Source organism: Cynocephalus volans, chromosome 1 (genome assembly GCF_027409185.1).
Source record: "Cynocephalus volans isolate mCynVol1 chromosome 1, mCynVol1.pri, whole genome shotgun sequence".
NCBI classification, from domain to species: Eukaryota; Metazoa; Chordata; class Mammalia; order Dermoptera; family Cynocephalidae; genus Cynocephalus; species Cynocephalus volans.
Genome location: NC_084460.1, coordinates 208,050,157 through 208,073,165, shown reverse-complemented (window position 1 = coordinate 208,073,165; position 23,009 = coordinate 208,050,157). Strand labels below are relative to the sequence as shown.

The following is a 23,009-nucleotide window of genomic DNA, read 5'->3' as shown; positions in this document are numbered from 1 at the left end:
AAAAATCAAATTTTTCTTATTACCTTCTCTCATAGCACCCTGACCTTCTGCACAGCACATTTAGTAACGGCATGTTCATTTAGGTAGCTATGTGTTGAAAGCTATGTATAGCTATCTTCCCCTGCTAGATTGTACTCTCCGTAGCAGAGAGACTTGTGTCTGTTTCACTCACCACCCTATGCACATACACACAGCATTTAGCAATGCCTGGAATCCGGTGATATCCTTCAGCAAATGTTTTGTTGCTGAACAAGTGGTTAAAAGCTTAGGATTCCATGTGGTTTAGACATTTACTAGTTTTGCAAACTTGGTCTCTATCTTGAAGCCTCTACTTCCTCACATGTAAAATGAAGTAATAGTAGTTCTCTCTATATAAGGTTGAGGTAAGAATTAAATAGGGTGATGAGAGCACTTAAAGCCCATTCTTTTAGCCGTCTGAAATATACAATACATTATTATTAACTATAGTCAGATGAGGTGATGGATATGTTAATTAGCTTGATTTAAGCATTCTACAATGTATATATAAGTTAAAGTGTCACATTGTACCCCATAAATATATACAACTAGTATCTGTCAATTAAAAATAAAATGAAATTTAAAAAGAAATAAAATAAAAATAAATAAATAGGGTAACTAAATAAATTACAGCTATTATAAATCTGGTAGGAAAAGGCAGTGAGACGAAGCAAAGCTGTGCTGAAGTTACAGCCTTTCGGTGATAAGAGCTGAACTTCTCCAGTTTGCCTCTCTGTACCTATACAGAGTACCAGGGAAGACAATGTAGGAAGTTCAAACCCTGGGTTTCTTGTCTTTGTTCCTTTTGGGCACTCTGACACAAGTGCTTCCCTTGAGGAGTCTGTTGCCTGATCTGCAGAGCAGAACAAATAAAACAGCTTTTCCTTTATCACTAAACTGTCCTGACAGCCTAGGAGATAGCACATGTCAAAGTAATGTGTGATCTGTAACGTGCAAAGCCTGCATCCCAGGTGCCAGGCTTCAAATTCTTGACTTCCTAATAGACATGAAAGATGAGCTATGCCTGTGGACATCAGAAGGAACTTCTTGTTGTGGGATAAAAACAGGCCCTACAGTCAAAAAAAACCTGGATTCCAACCCTGTTCTGACTCTAACATGCTGGGTAACCTTGGAGCAGTTACCTCATCTTTCTGAGCCTGGAGTTCCTCACCTGTTAGTCATAAATGACTAGACTTACCTCCTGGGGCTAATGTAAGTGGTAAAGAGAAACCAAGCTGATAATACTGTGGACTCCACATCCTTGCAAATGTACATTAATCTCTCTTCCAGAAGGAAGAGGGAGTGAAGGGGTGGGATAAAAGGATAAAAGAGTTTGAACTGAAAATGCTTCCCTTGTCAGATCGTATGTGGATTAACATTTGCTCTGAAGGAGACGTGTAGGTCACACCAACTAAAGTTCTGAACAGCAGCTCTTGTTCTAACCCAGGTGTTCCTGCTGGTCTCAATACAGTCATGGAACTCTGATGGAATGTTTTTAAATTTTTTTTTTTTTTACCAAATCTGATAACATCTTATACTGGGTTTTACTAGAGACAGGAAGAAGGTGCTATGATTTAAGGAAAAACACATGTGAGAAAAGATTTTAAAGGATTTTTAATTAAGAGAATTTTATCCATCAACTTTCTCCCCCATGGATTGGGAGAAGTTGTCTTTTATGAATTTTATCAGCAGTACTCCTCAGTTTCACAGAAGTTTGACTGAGAACTGTAATCTCTACAAGCTCAAGTATTTGTCATTTCTCCTACTAAATTATCAGGAATATTTATGTAGCATCAGAACCACGTAGTGATCTATGGACTTTAAATTAGAGACAAAGGGAACAAGTCACACCCAGTAGTGCCTGTAAAGATAAAGGTAACTGTACTCTGTGTATCCAGCTGGATCTGGAGACATATATGTGAGCTATACATCTTATTTTATTTAATTTCTCAAAAAGCACTTTGGAAAAGCTAAGATTACCCAAAATTTATAGCGGAGGTAAATATGATTTAGGTTAAGTGAATTTCTCAAGGAAGAAAAAGGTGTTAGATCACCTTCAACATTATTTTTTGGGCCAGTGTTCCAGGATCAAAGCCTCAATTATTCAAACACAGTGGGCCCTTCATTATTTGGGAATAAATTAGCATTTTATTGTCTATCACCCAGGTGGACAAAGGTATAGATTGGCCTGTGGAGAGGAGGGAGGATTGCATCTGCTCGAAAGTAAAGAGGAAAGTAAAGAGGAGGGTGGTGTTTGTAAACACTTGAGTGGGCAAAATTCTGAAGTCCAGGATAGTTTATTGTTGACCTCTTTGACACTAAATGACCAATTCCCTAATTTGCCTTAATCTATCGAACAATCTGTTAAGGCCATGGTTTTGTTAAAATGGAAACAAAATCAAGAATTAGAACTGAGGGAAAAGTTGTGGAGTTCATTTATTCATGCATTCAATAATTACTGAATGCCCCATCCTATGCCAGACACTGTGCTAAGCACTGGAAGTTTATTAATAGAGTTGAAAACTCCAGCCATCTAGAGTTTGTCCAGAGAAAACAGAAACACGGAAACAAGCACCTTGATACCAACACATGAGAGACTTAATACTGCAGGAGACCAACATAATAAAAGAAAAATTCCTGACCTTAAGGAACTTCATTCATCATCATCATCATCGTCATCATCATCATACAATAATAATAACAACAATGTATTTATATATACCTGGCATTTTCCATGTGTCCTATTCTCCTTATAGCAGCTCTATGAATAGGTGCTAACACCATCTCATTTTGGAACAGAGGAAACTGAAAACAGCAAGTTTAAAGTGATTTGAAAGTCAAAGATGGGATTTGAACCCAGGAAATCTAACTCAAGAATTCATGCTCTTAACCACCTAGGTGCTAAAACAAACAAACAAATAAAAACCACATTACTGACAATCTTTGACACTGGAAATTCAAGCTTAACTCTAAGAGGGTTGACACAGGAGGAAATGGATCCCACCAAATGTGGTGTCCTACCAATTCCCAGTGGCAGTCTGCGGTTGGCCTTCCTGTTACCATGATACTGTTATCTAGCTAACCCTTTAGAGACAAAAGTTTAAGGTACCCCCTCGGTCTTTAATTATTGAGGCTGACAAATAATTAATTATTAGCTCCATGGTTCCTAAGAATAAATACAAAGAGCTATTCTGAATATGCCACATTTCATCTTCCAGTCCAATAACTTTACCTCCTGCATATTGTTCCTTTTCATGGAATGGGAAATGCATCTGGGGATTATTTCAATTAGTCCATGGTGGGGTAGAAGGGGGAATAACTGAGAGTAAAGACAAAATAAGAATGCCCAAGCATTGATTATTGTTTTGTGAAGTCATCACTACACAAAAGCACATGGCATTAATCATTAATACTTTCTATTAAAATTATATTATGTATATGTTTGAAATTTCATATAATGAAATGTTGAATAAACAAAGTGCACCCCTTTAAAGACAGCCTGATAGAAATCTTGGAAAAACAGTGTTGACTTTTTGACCTTAAAGTGAAAATGAGGTATGATGGTAATGACAGCGGTGGTCAATATAATTAATCTTAACACTACCCAAGCAAACAATTGTCAACGTTCTCCTATGGTATGTTAAAATGTATGTGAAGATGTATTATAAAAAGTAAGCACTAAATGAGTGTTTCTCATTCTCTGACACTTGTGAGAGTCACCTATGGAGAGCTTTACTTAATATTGCAAATGTCCTTTCAACCTGAAGAGATTCTGACTGAAGTGGGCTGGGGTGAGTCTCAGACATCTGTGCATTGGAAAAACTCCACGGGGCTGAGAAAACAGTATATTAAGCAAGCAGTTGCTATTATTAACCAAATAATATTACATACTTCAAAGAGGCATTTGCTTCACAAGTTGAAGAATAGGAGAAAATAGCGAGAAAAGCACCAACAAATGGTTCTTGATAATCTGGTTAGTTTATACAGGGACTTAAAAATTAGAGAGGCCACAACAGGCCCAAAGCTTGAGAGCCCTCTGGTTTGCTTAGAAGAACGTGGGACTATCAAAAATTATTTATAGAGATACTGACATGAGGAGGAGAAAGAAGGCAAGAAGCATGGCTGGTTGCTAGCTAGACATTTTTCAGGGATTGAAAATACCTTTAAGTCTTAAGAATTTGGCTCATGAACCCAGCCAGGACAAAACATAACCTGCCACAACTCATCCACTGTGCACGCACAAATCACCGCTTGTGCACTTGGTTCCCTGGAAGCACCTGGGATTTTTGAGAGGTTTAGAATGGATTTGGTTTGAGATTTTATATAATCCAGTGATTTCCTGGTCAGATCACAAACATATTAAATCAGGATGTCTGTGAGTAGGAGGCAGGCATCAGTATTTTTTACAGATCTCCAGGTGATTCCACTGTGCAGCCAAATTTGAGGACCATGATAATAATCTCTTTTCAACTTTGATGACCCAATCTGAAGCCACAGATGCAAAAAAATAAAAAAAAAAATAAAAAAAAGAATTCCTCTGCCCTCCTTGGTAGAGGCTTCCACTTGCTCAGGCCCATCCTAGTCCTGGGAACATTTCTCCTATCTTCTCAGTTCAGGTTAAATCGCTTTCTCCACCCCTCTCCCACTCGAGCTGTGTCCCCACCTGCTAGTCTGTCCCTGCTCCATTCTTCTCATTTTGGAACTTTAACCAAGACATTGCCTTGTTCAAAATTTCTAATAAAATTCCTTCAACAGATACTTTGGGAAATGGTGTTCTAGAACAGTACACCTCAAACTTGAATGTGCATAAAAGTTCCCTGGGGATCGGGGATCTTATTAAATACAGATTCGAATTCAGTAGACCCTATGAGGCTCGGAAATGTACCTTTCTATAAGATCCCAGGTGATACCTATACTAAAGTCTACTGAACTAGAGTCTGCATTTAATAAGATCCCCAATCCCTAGGGGACTCGTATGCACATTCAAGTCTGAGAAGTACTGCTCTAGAACACCATTTCCCAAAGGATCTGTTGAAAGACACTCTCAAGTACAGAAAATCTGCTTCCCAGATTCAAATCCATACCTTTCCGTCCTTTTACAGAATAGCTGTACATTCAACATATTTATCAAGTGACAACCATACGTCCCATACTATGCTGGGCTTAGAGGATCCAGAGTTGAAGACAGCAGTAGTGGTTCCTACATTTATGGACTTATAATTGGGCAGAGGCAACATCCACAAGGGAAGATATGAATGGTGAGTTCACGAAGGGGTAAGTAGGATGCTGTGGGATAATCCGCTTAGTTAGTGGGTAAGGTAGACTGGGAGAGGAGAGCAGCATTACTGAGGAAAGGCTGTTAAAGCAGGTTGACGTGGGTGCACAGGCTGAGGGCCCAGGAGGGAGGGGCAGTTGAAGAGAGTGCCAGCATCACACACAGCAGGTGCAAAGGCCCTGAACAACTATACAAACACTTGCCAAGTGCCTATTCTTCGCCAGAAGGTGATCTAATTGCTTTCCTTATTAGGCAGGTGTGATTATTAACCACATTTCACAAATGAGGAAACTGAGGCAGAGAAAGACTAAGTAATACATCTGTCACAGCGCAAACCCGAAAACCTAACCCCAGCCATCTGGCTCCAGCGTCTATGCTCTTATGCCCCAACCTACAGCTTCATGAATTGGGAAGAACATGACACATTTAAGGAACTGAAAAAAGGGCCATGTGGCCAGAGCTAAAGCAAGGTTTGTCATAGATCTATGGCTTTTTATCATCAGAATGCAGGAGAGGGGATCACCACTCAGAGTAGTAGCTTTTACAACTGCAGATTTCTTGGACTCATCCCATAGTTATTGAATCAGAATTTCTTGTCATGGAGACAGAAATCTGCATATTAATGATGCTACCAGGTATTCAGATGCAATGAAGTTTGAGAACCATGGGCTTAGACGTACCATTTCCTCCAAACTCTCCCCCTCCCCTAGCGCCTCCTAATTAACCTGTGATTATTTAATAATATCTTGGTTCCAGGGTATAAACTAAACATGAGGGTAAATAGGATTAAAGTGGAAAGCTGGAAGAATTCTGTAAATTGAATCTTTGCTCCTCCAGGTGCCCTGGCTTCCAAGCTGTGAAAAGAATTATCTAGCCTTGAAAAGTTGGAGGCAAAAAGAGACCACAGAGGTTTAGAACTGTTTTCATTACAATGCCAACCACTTAAGCAACTAATTGAATCCCTGGAAATTGGAGTAAAATTTAAAGTTGCTTGAAGAGCAATTATTTTACATGTTCTATGATTCCTCCACCTTTAGCCAATGCTAGAAGAAGACTCGCCGGCAGCAGAAAGAATTCTTTTGAATATAGAAGATATGGAATAGCAGTGGTTGAAACAGTTCTCTGGTCACCAGGGCATACTGTCTCAACAAAACTAATCTGCCTCCCTAAGTGTCAGGGGATTTCAAAAGCTCCAACACCAATTTCTGGCTTCCAGCAGGTTATTCTTCTTAATTCAGTCTTATAACCGTTTAACAGAGAAATTATGCTAAACGCTCATGAATAAGAAACTAAAAGAAATAGCCAAACCACAATAAAACTCCATCATCATAGATTATATTATCCCCTTGCATTTGTTCAATATTTACCTGTAAGATCCTGAAATTTTTTAAGGTACATTACACTCAAATTCCAAAAGTAGGCCTCCTAGATGCTGCTTTTCAAATGGTTCAGAATACAGACAGTGGCTATTCTGTCCTATTCTGTTTGGAAATGACATTCCCCTGGCTATTCAGAAAATGCTGGTGCTGTGGATTGAATGTCTCCCACCAAACACACTGAAGCTTGACTTGTGTCCCCCAAGTTTTACGTGTTAGAAACTTGGCTCCCACTGTGACTGCTGAGGGTGGAAAATCCTATTATGGTAATTGAAAGGTGGGACCTTAAAGATATGATTAGGTTGTAGGACCATACCGTAGTGGATGGATTAATAATGGTGGTCAGGGGTGTGGTTCTGAGGGCTTTAAAAGGAGAGCATATGAGTGTTTTTCTTTTTCTGTTCTGCCATGTGAGACCCCTGTGTTACTGTTGCCACCACCAAGACCTTCACCTTGGACTTTGGACTTCCCAGCCTCCAAAACTGTAAGCAATAAATTTGTTTTCTTGCAAATCACCCAGTTTCAGGTATTCTGTTACAAGCAACAGAAACAGACTAATACACCTGTTCATACATCATTGAGAAGATTCATACTTTGAATCTTCACTCAGGTAAGAAAAAAAGTTTTAGAAAGCTTCTGGAAGAGATTATTGTTTCTACCCTTCAAAAGATCAGATAAACAATACACTGTATTTTCAAAGCTTTCTGTTCAACATATTTATTTCTGATTCTATCTATAAGCAAAGCTCATTGGAGGCTACTATAGAGGATCATTAATGTGGAGAATAATTAAAAAGATAAAATGGCACAGTTATAAAACTTCATGCAGCTGCCCCACCATTGCAGCACAAGGCATTGGTGATGATCATCTTCAACAGCTGTTACCACCCTTTGCCTATCACTGAGAGGTGGTTAGAATGAATGCCAGATCTATGCCATCGTTGGCCATAATTTCCTCTCATAAAGTGATGCTACAGATCCCAGAGTATTTTGGAGAGTACTGTAAAGCTACTTGGGAGATCCCAGATGCACAGGGCTGGAATATTCTAAGGAAAGGTGCAAATGTTCTCAATCTCTGGCAGGTTCTCTTTCTGTGGAACTATATACTTTCTTTTCCCTTCATCCAGGAGTCTGGTGCAGCAAGAGAGTAAGAGCCACACTCTGCTTCAGAGGACACACCGGCCAAGAGAAGGCCAGGGATGAGTGGGTAAGATCCACTTTACTCCGGAAATTACGGTTAATACTCCTTCTGTCCTTCCTTTTCTTGGATTTGCCTCTTCTTGTTGTAGCAATGGTAAGACCCAAAGGACCAAGGATAGGGTATGAGACTAGGGGAAAGGCACCGAGTTTTTAACTCTAGCTCTTAGGCCAAAATGGAGCTTTAGGAGAAGTACTTGTATCGCCATGTGGACTAGCTCATCGGGAAACTGCTTTGGAGAATAGGCCTGTTCTAAGAAAGAGGGCCACTTTACAATACCACTCCTGTCTGTTCATCTAGGCCTTAGGTATTAAGTATCCTGAATCATAGCCCTTCAAATACACCCAGTTGTATAAAGCATCACTATTAATAATAAAAATATATAAATTATATATTACCAATTTCTTGTTCAACATTTTTTATTGTATCTACTCTTGTTCTCCCATGTGCTTATATTTATTGGTGATGTGAACATAGTACTTAAGCCCTATATTCCGATGAAGGTGCCCAGAAATTGTGATGGTGATGTTGCCTTATAAGGAATCAGACTTGGATGGCATTTCAAAATACCACAACAGGGTTAGTTGAAGATGAATACTTTCACAATTATGGCATATAATAACTGAATATATTTTCCCTTCCAAGTTCTGATGGATCTGGAAATACAAGATTTCATTCACAAACTCTTACCAACCTCGTTCCCAGGATGACATGTGTAGTGGATTGAATTATGTCCCCCCAAAACTCACTGGAGCTTGAATTGTGTCCCCCAAATTCTATGTATTAGGAACTTAGCCCCCACTGTGACTGTTAAAAGGGTGGGAAATCCTATTATGGTAATTGAAAGATGAAACATTGAAGAGGGGATTAGATTGTAGGACCATGCAGTAGTAAATGGATTAAAAATGTTGGTAAGGGCATGGTTCTGAGGGCTTTAAAAGAAGAGAATATGTCTCTCTTGCTCTCTCTGCTCTCTCTGCTTCCACCATCTTGCAATGTGAGACACCTGGGTTACTGTCAGCACCACCAGATGGACTTTGGAGTTCCCAGTTTCAGAAACTACACAATAAATGTCATTTTTCTTTATAAACCACCCAGTTTCATGTATTCTGTTATAGCAACACAAAACAGACTAATACAGAATGCAAATGGAAAAGAAGGGTACTTACATCCCACAATCTCTCACTTATTTAGCCATGGAAAAACTATCAGATGATTGGAAAAGAAATCACTAAAAAAGGATCCACTCACTTGCTTGGCACAACTTTGGGCAGGGCGTCCACTCACTGAAAGCAGTCACAATACAGTCTTTTTTGCATGGGAGAAAGCAAGGGCGCATGGTTTCAGGTCGAGTAGATTCTGGACATCTATCAATGTGAAGAGACAATGTGTTAATGTCTCCTGGAGAAAATGAGTAGTTTAACATAGAACTATAGAATTTTTTGTTTATTTTATGATTTGATGACAGTTTTTAAAACATTATTATTATTAGCATATTCATCATTACAAACTATAATATTTCCGCATGCCTACAACCTGACCTATCACTCCCCAACCCCCTACTTCTCTTCCCCCCATCTCTAGTATCCTTAGCTTTGTTCTCTTCTGAAAGTTCAATGTATTATTGTGGTCTTTGTCTGTCTGTCTTTTTTTCTTTCCTTTTTTCTTTTTTTTTTTTTATTGGTTATGAATATTCATGAGATACAAAGCTGATTGTCACCCCACGTCCCCATGATTTGGGGGCCAGATTCATACTGGCTGCATACCCATTACCACAAATTGCATTTGTACCCCGTGTCATCATCCAATTATCCCCAACCTCCCTCCCTCTCTTCCTTTCCCCCCACTCCATTTTGTAGCCCATAGAATGTTCTCTCCCACTGCAAGTACAATGCACTACTGTGTTCTTTCTTTCCTTCCTTCCTTCTTTCTTAGCTCCAACATATGAGTGAATACATGCAGAATTTATCTATCTGTGCTTTGCTTATTTCACTCAACATAAGTTTCTCCAGACTCATCCATGTTGTTGCGAATGGGAGAATTTTATTCTTTTTTATGGCAGAGTAGTATTCCATTGTGTATATATACCACAGTTTCCCTATCCAATCATACATCGATGGACATTTAGGTTGGTTCCATGTCTTGGATATTGTAAACAGAGCTGTGATGGACATGGGTGTGCAGGTATCCCTTCGACATGATGATTTCCATTCCTCTGGGTATATACCCAGAAGTGGGATTGCTGGATCACATGGAAGATCTATCTGTAGTTGTTTGAGAAACCTCCATACTGCTTTCCATAGTGGTTGTACTAATTTACAGTTCCACCAACAGTGTAGGAGTGTTGTTCCCTTCTCCCCACACCCTCACCAACATTTGATATTCACCATCATTTTGATTATAGCTAGTCTAACTGGGTGAGGTGGTATCTTAATGTAGTTTTAATTTGCATTTCCCTGATGACTGGTGATGTTGAGCATTTTTTCACGTACCTGTTGGCCATTTGTATGTCTTCCTTTGAAAAATGTCTATTCAGCTCGTTTGCCCATTTTTTAATTGGGCTATTTGTTTTTTTACTATATAATTGTTTGAGTTCCTTGTATATTATGGATATTAATCCCTTGTCAAATGCATAGTTAGCAAAAATTTTCTCCCACTCTGTAGGTTGTCATTTCACTCTGTTGATTGCTTCCTTTGCTATGCAGAAGCTTTTTAGTTTGATACAGTCCCATTTTTTTATTTTTTCTTTTGCTGCTTGTGTTTTGGGGCTCCTGTTCATAAAGTCTGTGCCCAGACCTCGTTACTGGAGTGTTTCACCTATATTTTCCCTTGGTGCTTTTACAGTTTTGGGTCATATACTTACGTCTTTAATCCATTTTGAGTTGATTTTAGTGTACGGTGAGAGATGCGTATCTAGTTTCATTCTTCTGCATGTGGATATCCAGTTTTCCCAGCACCACTTGTTGAAGAGGCAGTCTTTTCCCCAATGTAGAGTTTTGTTGCCTTTGTTCGATATCAGATGGCTATAAGTCTGGGGTGTGGGGCTGGCCAGTTAGCTTAGTTGGTTAGAGTGCAGTGTTGTAACACCAAGGTCAAAGATTCAGATCTCCTGCACCAGCCAGCCACCAAAAAAATAAAAAATTCATGAAGGATTCTTTCCTTTTTTCTTAGCACCTAGTTATAAGTGAGAACATGTGGTTTTTCTCTTTCCATGTCTAGCTAATTTCACTTAATATATTTTTCTCCAGGCTCATCCATGTTGCTGCAAATGGCAGAATTTCATTCTTTTTTATGGCTGTGTAGTACTCTATTGTGTATATATACCACATATTCCTTATTCAGTCATCTATTGATGGACATTTACATTGGTTTCATATTTTGGCTATTGTGAATAGAGCTGCAATGAACATGGGAGTGCAGATATCCTTCAATGTGATGATTTCCATTCCTTTGGATATATACCCAATAGTGGAATTGCTGGATCATATGGTAGTTCTATCTATAGCTGTTTGAGAAAACTCCATACTGTTTTCCATAATGGGTGTGCTAATTTACAGTCCCATGAACAATGTAGAAGAGTTTGCCTTTCCCTGCATCTTCACCAGCATTTTTTATTCTCAGTCTTTTTAATAATAGCCAGTCTAATTGGGTTGAGATGATATCTCAATGTGGTTTTAATTTGCATTTCACTAATGATTAGTGATGCTGAGCATTTTTTCATGTACCTGTTGGCCATTTGTATGTCTTCTTTTGAAAAATGTTTATTCATCCCCTTTGCCCATTTTTTAATTGAATTATTTGGTTTTACTATATAGTTATTTGAATTCCTTAGATATTCTGGATATTAATCCCTTGTCAGATGTAGAGTTTGAAAATATTTTCTCCTACTCTATAGGTTGTCTTTCTACTCTGTTGATTCTTTCCTTTGATGTGCACAACCTTTTTAGTTTGACGTATTCCCATTTGCTTATTTTTTCTTTGTTGCTTGTACTTTTGGGGTCTTATTCATAAAATATTTGCCCAGTCCTACATCCTGGAGTGTTTCCCCTATGTTTTCTTTTAGTAATTTATGGTTTCAGGTCCTGTATGTAAGTCTTTAAACCTTTTAAGTTGATTTTGGTATATGATGAGAGATACAGGTCTAGTTTCATTCTTCTGCATATGGATGTTCAATTTACCAGCACCGTTTATTGACGAGGCAGTCTTTTACCCAATGCATGTTCTTGTTGCTTTTGTCAAAGATCAGTTGTTATAGGTATGTGGGTTGTTGATTCCTGGGTTTTCTAGTATGTTCTATTGAGTTGAGCGTCTGTTTTTATGGCTGTACCATGCTGTTTTGCTTACAATGGTTCTATAAAATAACTTGAAGTCAGGAAGTGTTATGCCTCTAGCTTTATATATTTATTTATTTTTTGGCTCAGGATTGCTTTGGCTACTCAAGGTCTTTTGTTATTCCATATTAATATTAGGATTGTTTTTCCTATTTCTGTGAGGAATGTAATTGGTATTTTGATGAGGATTGTATTGAATTTGTAGACTGCTTTGGGTACAATGGACATTTTCATGATGTTAATTCTTCCAATCCAAGAGCATGGAATGTCTTTCCACATTTTTCTGTCCTCTTTAACTTATTTCAATACTGTTTTGTAGTTCTCATTATAGAGATCTTTTACCTCTTTGGTTAAACTGATTCTTAGGTATTTTATTTTTTGGTGACTTTTGTAAATAGGCTTGCTTTCTTGATTGCTTTTTCTGCTAGTTTGCTTTTGGACTATAAAAATGCTACTAATTTTGGGGTGTTGAACAGAAAAGCTTCAAAAAAATGCCCAAGTGTTATATCTGAAAGAACTAGCAAGACAACAATCCAGTCCTAAAAGAAGTAGATGGAAATAAATATTTAAGATCAGAGCATAACTAAATGAAGCAGAGACCCAGAAAATGATACAAAAGATCAATGAAACAAAAGGGTTTTTTTGAGAAGAAAAGTAAAATAGACAAACCATTAGATTAGCTAGGTTAACAAAAAACAGAAGAAAGAAAACCCAAATAACAAAAATCAGAAATGAAAAGAGAGACATTACAACTGATACCACAGAAATATGAAGAATCATTAGAGATTATTATAAAAACTGTATGCTGACAAACATGAAAACCTAGATGAAAAGGATAAATTTCTGGAATCATACAAACTACCAATACTAAACCAAGAAGAAATATAAAACCTGAACAGACCAATAACAAGCAACAAGATTGAAGCAATAATCATCAATCCTCCAACAAAGAAAAGCCCAGGACAAGTTGGATTTATTGCTGAATTCTATCAAATCTCTAGAGAAGAATTAATACCAATTCTCCTCAAACTATTACAGAAAATTGAAACAGAAGCCATTCTCCAAAACTCATTCTATGAGGCCAATATCAGCCTGATACCAAAACCAAACAAAGACAATACAAAATAAGAAAGTTACAAGCCAATATCCTTGATGAACATAGATGCAAATATCGCTCAACAAAATACTAGCAATCAGATTATAGCCACACATCAAAAAAATTATACACCATGATCAAGTGGGATTCATCCCAGGGACACAACGTATGCAAGTCAATAAATGTGATACACCACATCAACAAAATCAAAGAAAAAAGTCATATGGTTATCTCAATAGATGCAGAAAAAGCATTTGACAAAATTCAACTTCCTTCATGATAAAGACTCTCAGCGAATTAGGTATAAAAGGAAATTATCTCAACACAATAAAATCCATTTATGACAAGCCCACTGCCAATGTCATCCTGAATGGGGAAAAGCTTGAAGCTTCTCCCTTAAGAATGGGAACAGGACAAGGATGCCCTCTCTCACCACTCCTACTTGGCATTGTACTGAAAGTACTAGCCAGAGAAATCAGACAAGAGAAAGAAATAAAAGGCATCCAGACTGGAAAGGATGAAGTCAAACTCTCACTGTTTGCAGATGCCAGGATATTAAATACAGAAAAACCTAAAGACTTTACCAAAAAACTCTTAGAGCTGATTAACAATTTTAGTAATGTTGCAGGATAAAATCAACACCTAGAATTTTAGAGCAGAAACTATTGAGGCAATATTATCATTTCTTTTATAGAAGAGGGAAGAAAGACACAGGGAAGTGAAGCTACTTGCCCAAATGTTCACCATCAGAGACAGAGGAAAATACAAAAGAATATATGGATATAGTAGGAAACAAAAATCATCAAAGTTCACTTAAAAAATACTATGCAGCTTTGATCATTAACAGAATTCTAGAATATTCAAAGAACTGGCAGGTGTTTCTATAGGACCTGTAGACTGATGAGTTGGAGTAGGCAAGAGATTACAGACTAAAATACCAAATATACTAACTAGCATTAACAAGAGAAGCATTTCTATTATTTTGCTGTTAATTAATGAATGCCCATACTCAGGAGAAAAGTAACATAAATAGTCAATGGATTCACAGTCACTTGGAGGAACCAAAATCTCAGAAAACAGTAAGCAACTTTTTGTTTATTTGCTTGCTTGCTTGCTTTTATGAGTACAGAGGGCTAAAGACTCCATTTATTACCATCTACATCAGTGATATACCAGGAATAAAAACAGGAAAACACTTTGCAACATATATTTGATTTTCAAATTATGTTTCCCCCAAAATTTTTTTTAAAGAACAGAGATGCAGTGTGTATAAAGCTTAATAGCATGAGCTCTGTATCAGATAGCCAGTGCTGAGTTAAGTGCTTTGCCTACATTGTTTTATTTATTCCTAACAGCAGTGGAAGGTATTATAGTCTTCATTTTCAGACGACAAACTGAGGTACTGAAACAATAAGTAATGGACCCAAAGCCGCATGGAGACAAAGCACTTGAAAAAAGTTATGATAGAGAAAAACACCACTCTAGCAAGTTTAAACAGACAATTAATGGACTTCCAGTAGGAGAGAACAGAGAAAATGGAGAAGATAAAATGAACAAGAGAATAGTAGACTGAAATATCAGAGCTGACAAAAGGGATGACAATTCAGAGTGAAAAGTCTACCAAGTGTATACAAAATGACCAACATGCAAACACAGGGATAGTCCAAATTTCAAACACAAAGAAAGAGTAAGAGAAGAAACTAATAATGGTTGGAGCAAAATGGAAGAATAGGTCATCTAAGAAAGGAGAAGAATCTGACTGAGAGCAGACCTCATCAACTTACATGAAAGCATTTTCAAAGTTTTAAACATGAAAGCATTTTCATAGTTTTAAAGTTTTAGAAACAATGCATAGGCAAAGCATGGAAGACTGATTTTTTGTTTTGAAATGGAATGTTCTAAAATACCATTCTTGCTATAATAAGGTAAAGACAAAGGGATAAAGGATGAAAGATGGAGAGAGGGTGAAGAATTGGATAACCACATCCAGCAGTGCCAGTCAGATCAGAGAGTAGATCTAAACACAAATAAAATAAGAAACAAGGTTGTTATAGACAGCATGCTTGAGTCCCCCCCAAATTCATATATTTAAATCCCAGAGTGTAATTGTATTAGTAGGTGGGACCTTTGGGAGGTGATTAGGTCATGAGAGTGGAGCCCCCATGAATGGAATTAGTGTCCTTATATGAAGAGACACCAGAGAGCATGCTTCTCTCTCTGCTCTCCATGGTGTGAGGAGCACACAGCAAGAAGACTGCTATCTGCACACCAGGAGGACATCTTTCACCAAAAACCTCACCCTGATCTCAGACTTCCAGCCTCCAGAATTTCAAGAAACACATATTCGTTGTATAAGCCACCCAACCTATGGTAGTTTTGTTTTAACATCTCAAACTAAGTTAAAGGTTCTAAGAATATTCATTAAACGTACTAATGTAACCAACCAAAAGAATGCCAACATTATAGGAGGAATGGGGAAGGAGTTGGTGTGAATTAGCTAAGGTCCATCACTATCATGGGAGCAAATCAAGGGTTGAACACTTTAAATTGAGAAATGCACACATACATGAATGACGTGAAAATATATCATTTAGAGTTAGTAAGCAGCAGAAAGGAAGAATCAATAAGAGTATATACAGTACTTGTGTTTGCTCATATTGACATGGAGACAATGGAGGTAGACAAAAAACTGATAAAGTGATTGTCAGTTACAGGACAGAAGGAGGGAAGGGGCACATAAGGCCTCTCACTGTTCACCTTTTATGTTGTTATAACCAGTGAAGCACGTGAATGCCTACCAGTCAACACGAAGAGAGAGAAAAAACAGCAGCTACTAAAAAGTGGTTGTCTTGGAAGTGGGATACAATGTGGAGTAGAGGATGATTGGGAACCTATTGCTTTCTGTTATCAGTTTCTCTGTATTATTTTACTTCAACTATGGGACAGTTAATACTGTGATAAAAAATAAATTAAAATGAAAACTGTATGTACCCACAGGAAAAAATTGCTCAGTAAATTAATTCTTATTAGTGGTATTATTATTAACTACTCTTAACACACACAAATACACACAAACTATCTATCAAATAAGTCAATTCGGTGAGTATAACAATAGAACAAAAGAAGTGTGTTTATGAGAATAGAGTGTTATTTAAACAAGCTATTCTGGCACGGAAAATTTATATCATATGTTAGTAGAGATAGCAAAAAACACTAGAGTCATTCCTGAATCTTTTATTCCTACTCTGAGGTCTACTAAATATAAATTGAGCTGTCTTTTATTCAAACTGTTCTCCATCCTCTCCTGGTGAATGGCTGGAAATGAAACTACAACTTGATGATAACAACTTCCTGTGTGCTCAGTGGGTCATGGAAGGCCCCCACACCGAACCACCCAATACTCACTCATACAAACACAACATAGCCTAGAGATATCTGTGGTGCTAGACCTCAAGCTTTCTTTATACTGCAGGGACTTTTGCTCTCTTCAATTAGGAGTCGGTGTTAATCTGTCTTAGGGAATTGATATTGCCTATTTTATTGACCCTTTATTAGCATCACTCACAATAAGTGCTCACCAGGAATAATGCCAACTGTCCATAATATGGTCCCTTTTCTCTCTCTTATTCTTCCTGTAAGTCCACAAGATGGAAACAGTATCATTCCCTCAGGGCAAAGGTCAAGCTTAGGTTATAGTAGTTTTATAGAAGCAATGAAGTAAGGGCTTTCCTGGGAATGCAAGTGATTCCTGGTCTGATAAGGGCCAAATACAAGCATGCTCTTGCCAGTGAAATTGTCTCTTTGTTCATTTCTTCTGTTAATAAGTCTCACCGCTTCCTCAGGGGTTCAACTTCATTTTCCTATTTATCTACATGTTGTCTGCCCTTTATGCATCATTGCATTTCTAATTTCCATAAATTTCCTCTTAGTCTTCAAAAGTATCATCTTTGAATATTAACATCTTAAAGCCTTTTGACATCTTTTGTGCTGCTGTTTGTAAGGTGTATGTGTGTGTGGACATGTGCACACACATGCATGCACTGCACATCTACTGATTGTGAATGCTTCAGTGAGGCAGATCTTAACTCTGTGTCAATATTTAGTAACAGTGAGTAAGTGATTGAATAGTATCCTATGCTATTGAAGCCTGAAGACAAATAACTCCTTGGGGAATATTAGGCTCATTTCTCCAGCCATTTCCAAAACAAAATTGAAGCCTGAAAACCCGAGGAAACATACAGATTCACTTTTTAGTTAGTAAACAAGATGTGGCCCCTTGCCCTTCATCATGATCTATACTTCCTACTTTCATGTAAACACCCTGATCCTGGATTGGCAAAGCTCTCAATAAAAGGTGAACCTCTTCCGTCTCAATGCATACATTTTCCTGGACTTGTACTGAAATGTTCTATATCTACAGTCTCTTAGTGGCCCTGTAGGCTCCAGCTCCTTACAAGCACTGTACTGAAATGCATCAAACTGAGCTACAAAGACCTGCCATTTTTCAGTTATGCTTCCATAATCAAGATGTAGACACACAATGTTCCGTCTCCTTGATCAGTCATCCAACCCAGGAACAGACATATTCATCTCACTCAGCTCCATGGGGCAAACCTGCCAACTTTTTATACATTAAATGTTTAAATGGGGCTATTTATTACTGTATCTCACAAAAATGCCAGGTGTTCTCACACTAAAGGCAGAAAATGCCTTATCAGGAACTTTAGAAGGCTTTGAGTTGTGTGTGTTTTATCTTTATTATTAGTTCTTTGAACATTGCAACTAGGAAAGAAAAAAAAAAAGGCATTGACTAGTAAGACAAAACCAAACAAAACCCCAGAAATATCTCGACAAGCTCTCACTTCTGGTTCACTTGTGGCCTACCTAGTTCTCATTTTTTGATAAGATCAGTTCTATTACTCATACAATGGGAACATTCTTACCTATACAATTACATGGAAACCAAAGCAACAACTCAGAGATGCAAGAACTCAGGAGAAACTCTGTGGCTCTCAGTGCAGTGGGTTTAGACAAACCACACTGTATTAGCCCACTTACTCCATGGAGACATGCCTCCTTTTCTCTGCCCTAAAGGCTACTCTTTCTTTAGGATATTTTCTTCCTCCTCCCTGTTTCTATTCCACAATCCCCACCCCAAGAATTTCACAAATGACAGGGGATCTATTATTTCCACTGTAATGGCTGTCACATGAAAAAGAGCAAAAATATATTTTTTTTGAAAAAGCAGAGCAAAGGACATTTTCTACTGCTGATAATCTTATGGGGTGATTCACTGGACAGCCGGTATTATTTTCTTAGCTCAATTAATCTTATTAACCTTAAGAATTTTAATTAACTTTACTAAAGTCAATGCAGGCTGCTCATATTTAGCAGTATAGTTTGGAGACATACAGTAAGAATTTAACTAGGTTGTAAAGTCTCCAGCCTCATTAACCATGCAAAAAAGTAATTAGCAATGTCTGTGTGTGTGTGTGTGTGTGTGTGTGTGTGTGTGTGTGTGTGTGTGTGTGTGTGTGTGTGTGTGTGTGTGTGTGTGTGTGGTATGTTAGGGAAAACATCTGTGAAATGGATTTTTCTGTGTTGGTAAACTGTGGCAAAACTGGAGGTTATTTTCTATAGTAATATTTTTAGTCTCCTGTATGTCAATTTTCAAATAAATGGATATTAGTTTATGAATTATGCCTTAAACTATAAGCTTCTGGTCCCGTGATTTTTTTTGTCACAAAACATATTTAAGTTTACATTTGAGTAAGTTGATGTGCCCAGAGACCTTTATAAAAACTGCTTTTCAAAGTAATTATGAGGATACAAGAGGAAATAAATGGCTATTTGAACATATAACTCAACTTCTGATGTCCAAATATCCTTTTGAAATGTGATAATTTTTTCAGTAGGTATCAGCCTCAATTCTAATGCCCTTTTGCTGAGAAACAAACAAATTACATTTATGTCAAGTGAATTTTTCCTGTTATGATTCAGAGCTGAAAAGTTTTATGGAAGGGAGATCAGAATTCAGGCATGCTAAATTTTCTTATCACTATAAAGAATAAGTTTGCTGCATTTTATGTAGAGTTTACTCCTACACCTAAGCCATATTTATTTTTATTTTTATATTTATCCTAATGTTTTATACATCATTTTTTAGCTGTTGAAAATTTAGATCATAAAAATAAACTCTATCAAGGATGCAATCCTTCTCATATAAAAGGAATTCTCATGTCTGCATAATAGCTTCACAAGCCATTTAGGATTTCCCCATAACCCCATGAGTTAGTTTATCATCTGAACCAGGTGATACAAAATGTTATTGTCCGTGTTTGTCTATAACTCCCTTTGATTCACTGATCTAATCAATCCATGTGGTGCTATGGCTGGTTATCAGTCAAGTTGAAAAATAAAAGTGACACAAGCTGATGTTCCCCTAAACATCACAAGCAATGGAGAGTTAGATGCTAGAGCAAAAATAACATTTATAAGTTAATAAGAGAGGATCATATGTATAAACTGTTCATTACTCTACACGATAGTCCATCCACTTTGCCAAAATTTGCCACTGTACGTAATTTTTTTTTCTTGAAGCAAACATTAGCTTCTCTTGATCTTCTGCTCATCATATGCAATCCTTGTCAAACCCTATCACTCCCTACACATAGGTCTAGTTCATTCATGAATTCCAGAAATGTTTACGGAACGCTAACTACGTGGCAGACACTGTGCTAACGACTGGGGTTGCAACAATAAAGAACACCCACCCCGCCCCTTGGAAGCCACATTTAGGAGAGAGTGAGATGAGGTCTTCCTGACTGTGCTTCACTTCAAGACATAGTTACCTTCCCGTGTATTTGCGGTATTCTCTTCAGATGCTCCAGCACCCTCAGTGGGCAGCATCTAGCCAGGCTGCTCTATGTCTTCCATAAGCAGTTTATTACTTTTAACTCAGCTTCTGTGACCTTCCTTACATACAGCCAAAGGGGCTTCCATGGCAGTGTGGATAAGGCCCAGAGCCCTTCACCATAGTGTCACAGATGAAATCGTTCGGGTGTTTGAGATGCCCATGACAGAAACACAAATTGGAAAGAATTAAGCAGAAGAGTGAATGTATTTGCTTATGTTCCAGGAAGGGAAGGGTGTAGCTAGTGGGGATAGGACCAGGGCTTGATGCTGCTGGAATTTGTTCTGCCTCTGTTTCTGCTTCTCTCTGAGCATCTGTTTCATTCTCTCCTCTCGTTTTTTCGACCAGGCCTGACCATGGCTGTGGAAACTGTCCACTCACATGCTGAGAGCATCACGAACACAAATGAGAGAGAGTTTCATTTTGCCAGTTTGGAGATTCCTGGGGAAAGACTCTAAGTTGCCTCACTTATGACACTAGACTAAAGCTTGCACCAGCCCATCCTGGTGACCCACCATCACTGGGACTGGGGCAGGGTCTCCAAATATGGTCACTTTGTGGATAGCCAGCCACCTAGTTTCTGTGTACTGCAGAGGGCCTTTGTATTTTCTTCTGTACGAGCCTTCCTTCATGCCCTTGAGGAAAAGATATGCCTCCTCATTCTTTCTAGTGATGAAACTCCCGCATCTGAGTTCTCCAGTCAATAACTCCTTACCTCCTACCACTTGCAATAGTTCTTAGCGCTTTTTGATATCTATATCCTAGTTCCCATGTCCATAGTTTCCTACTGCCTTTAAAAAAATTTATATCTCCATGTGCAGAGTCATATAACATGCATGAGACTGTAACCTACCTGAGGGCATGAATTAGTCTATTCACAATGGCTGTGTGGATTTACCTGCTCACTGAAGGAAAGATCTATGGAATCTGAAGAAGAGTGAGACACAACCCTATAATTCAAAGTGTAGAACCTAACTTTATGTTGATCTAGTCTTTATGTGGTTTGAAAAGAGCCAAAAATACTGAGATAAACTCTAGAAAACTTGTTTAATTATTCAAACAAGCTCAATGTTTGCGGACATTATATACTTTTATCCATTAACTAATACACATATTATGACCATAGTAGTGATACACATTGTAATAGTGATTATCTTTGTGTAAGGCATATGTCCTAGTGTTTAAAAGTCAAACAATGATGACAACAAAACCCTCTTGCTCTAGCACATGCCCAGATATATCAGTTGCTTGATAAACACTTTCAACTAAAAATTCTAACTATGAGAAAATTATATGCACTCTCAGTAATGATGAAATACCTTTTGGTCATCACTTGTCCCATGTGACTCTTGACACAGAAGACTCTCCGCGTCTGAATGCCCACACCACATGTAGCTTCTCCATTCCAGCCAATGGTTGCATTAAGGGCAGTTACCAATGTGTCTTCAGAACAGGGGCCCCAAGGGGATGTCTCCCAGTAGAGCTGCACACAGGAATGGTCATTGCATAAACGATATTCTTGGAGGGCCTGACTAGGAGGACATGGTTTTCCACCTGCAAAAATAAAAATGAAAGAGAATACATAGTTGTTATCATTAGTGCCATAATTGTTTTTGCTGCTTTTGCTGTTTTAGTGATCTAGAAAGGTCTTGTTGACTATACCATTCTTTCCACTGTAAAGAGACCAGGGATTTCTGTACTGAGCAACAACCTGAGGATAATATATTGCACTCCTCTCCCCTAAATAACAGGCAGCAGTCCACAGCAACAAGATTATAAAATTAATTTAGTCTACTGCTCACCTTTCTGAGATAACTCCAAAGAAATCTGCTTTTCTTTTAATATTACTTTGCCTATATAAATTAGTCAGTTAAAGATAATACCCCACGACCTTGAAGTAATATTAGGTTGAAGACACGCACGCACACCCCCATACATGGTCTCCCTTCTCTGAAAGAGGCATTATCTTTCTCAGAGAACCATTTTAAGACATCATCCTCCACTAAGCAGTGTCTTTCACTGCCATTTCAGAAATCGAAAAATATCTGTTAAAGTTTGGCAAGAAAAAAACCCATCCTTAAACTCGGAAATAATACCTGACAACGTGCTATCCACTGGCAGGGGGATCAGACAGATGTGCATCTTTACACTCTTGGGTGAGTCAGACAGTCAAATTTCATTACTGTCTTTTCATCCCCATTTTTATACCCATGTAAAAAGTCGTATATATCTAACGTATCGATCTTTTGCTACTTTTCCACACTATAATGTTTTATTCAGTGGGCCAAATGCCCAATATTTGTGACCTTGGTTTTGTTATTCTTGTTATTTTTTTTCCCATTGGCTATTACTGACTTATTTTCTCCTTTCAGAAATGTAAAAGACAAGAAAGAGGGAGAAGCGACTGCACTTTAAGATTATGACAATCTTCATTCATCTTGACCCGGGCCCCATTTCTCAGGGTCACAGAAAAGATTCTTATTTGAAAAGGAGTTCTTCATGGCCGGTGGCCATGCTAGCCTGCTGTTCTAACTGAGCAGTAGGCAGATGAAGCCCAGGGAGGGCATGAAAGAAACAACGTGCGTGTCTGGGGACAGAGATCATTGTTATGCATGATAGGGCACAGGGACAGCTGCTCCTCTAATTTGTTCTGATGTCACCCATTTAGATTCACGTAGCACGCTGTAGCTTCTTCAAAGCCATTTTCACTGCCCTCATGTTTTTCCCCCTCTTAGTACACTGGCATGACAGAAGAGGAAACCAGGGCATGCAGACCAGGTAGCTCACTGATGTTACTGGGAGT

The 23,009-nt window shown here is 38.1% G+C and overlaps 1 protein-coding gene across 1 annotated transcript in view; it reads right to left on the bottom strand.

Annotated features, from left to right (window-relative positions):
* Positions 1 to 23,009, bottom strand: part of THSD7B (thrombospondin type 1 domain containing 7B) — a 691,892-nt gene that overhangs the window by 364,258 nt on the left and 304,625 nt on the right. The window contains exons 8-9 of the mRNA XM_063077053.1: positions 21,526 to 21,760; positions 9,118 to 9,233 (exon numbers count right to left, since the gene is read on the bottom strand). Of these exons, the coding sequence (XP_062933123.1) occupies positions 9,118 to 9,233; positions 21,526 to 21,760 (351 nt within the window). The remainder of the gene's footprint in view (positions 1 to 9,117; positions 9,234 to 21,525; positions 21,761 to 23,009) is intronic.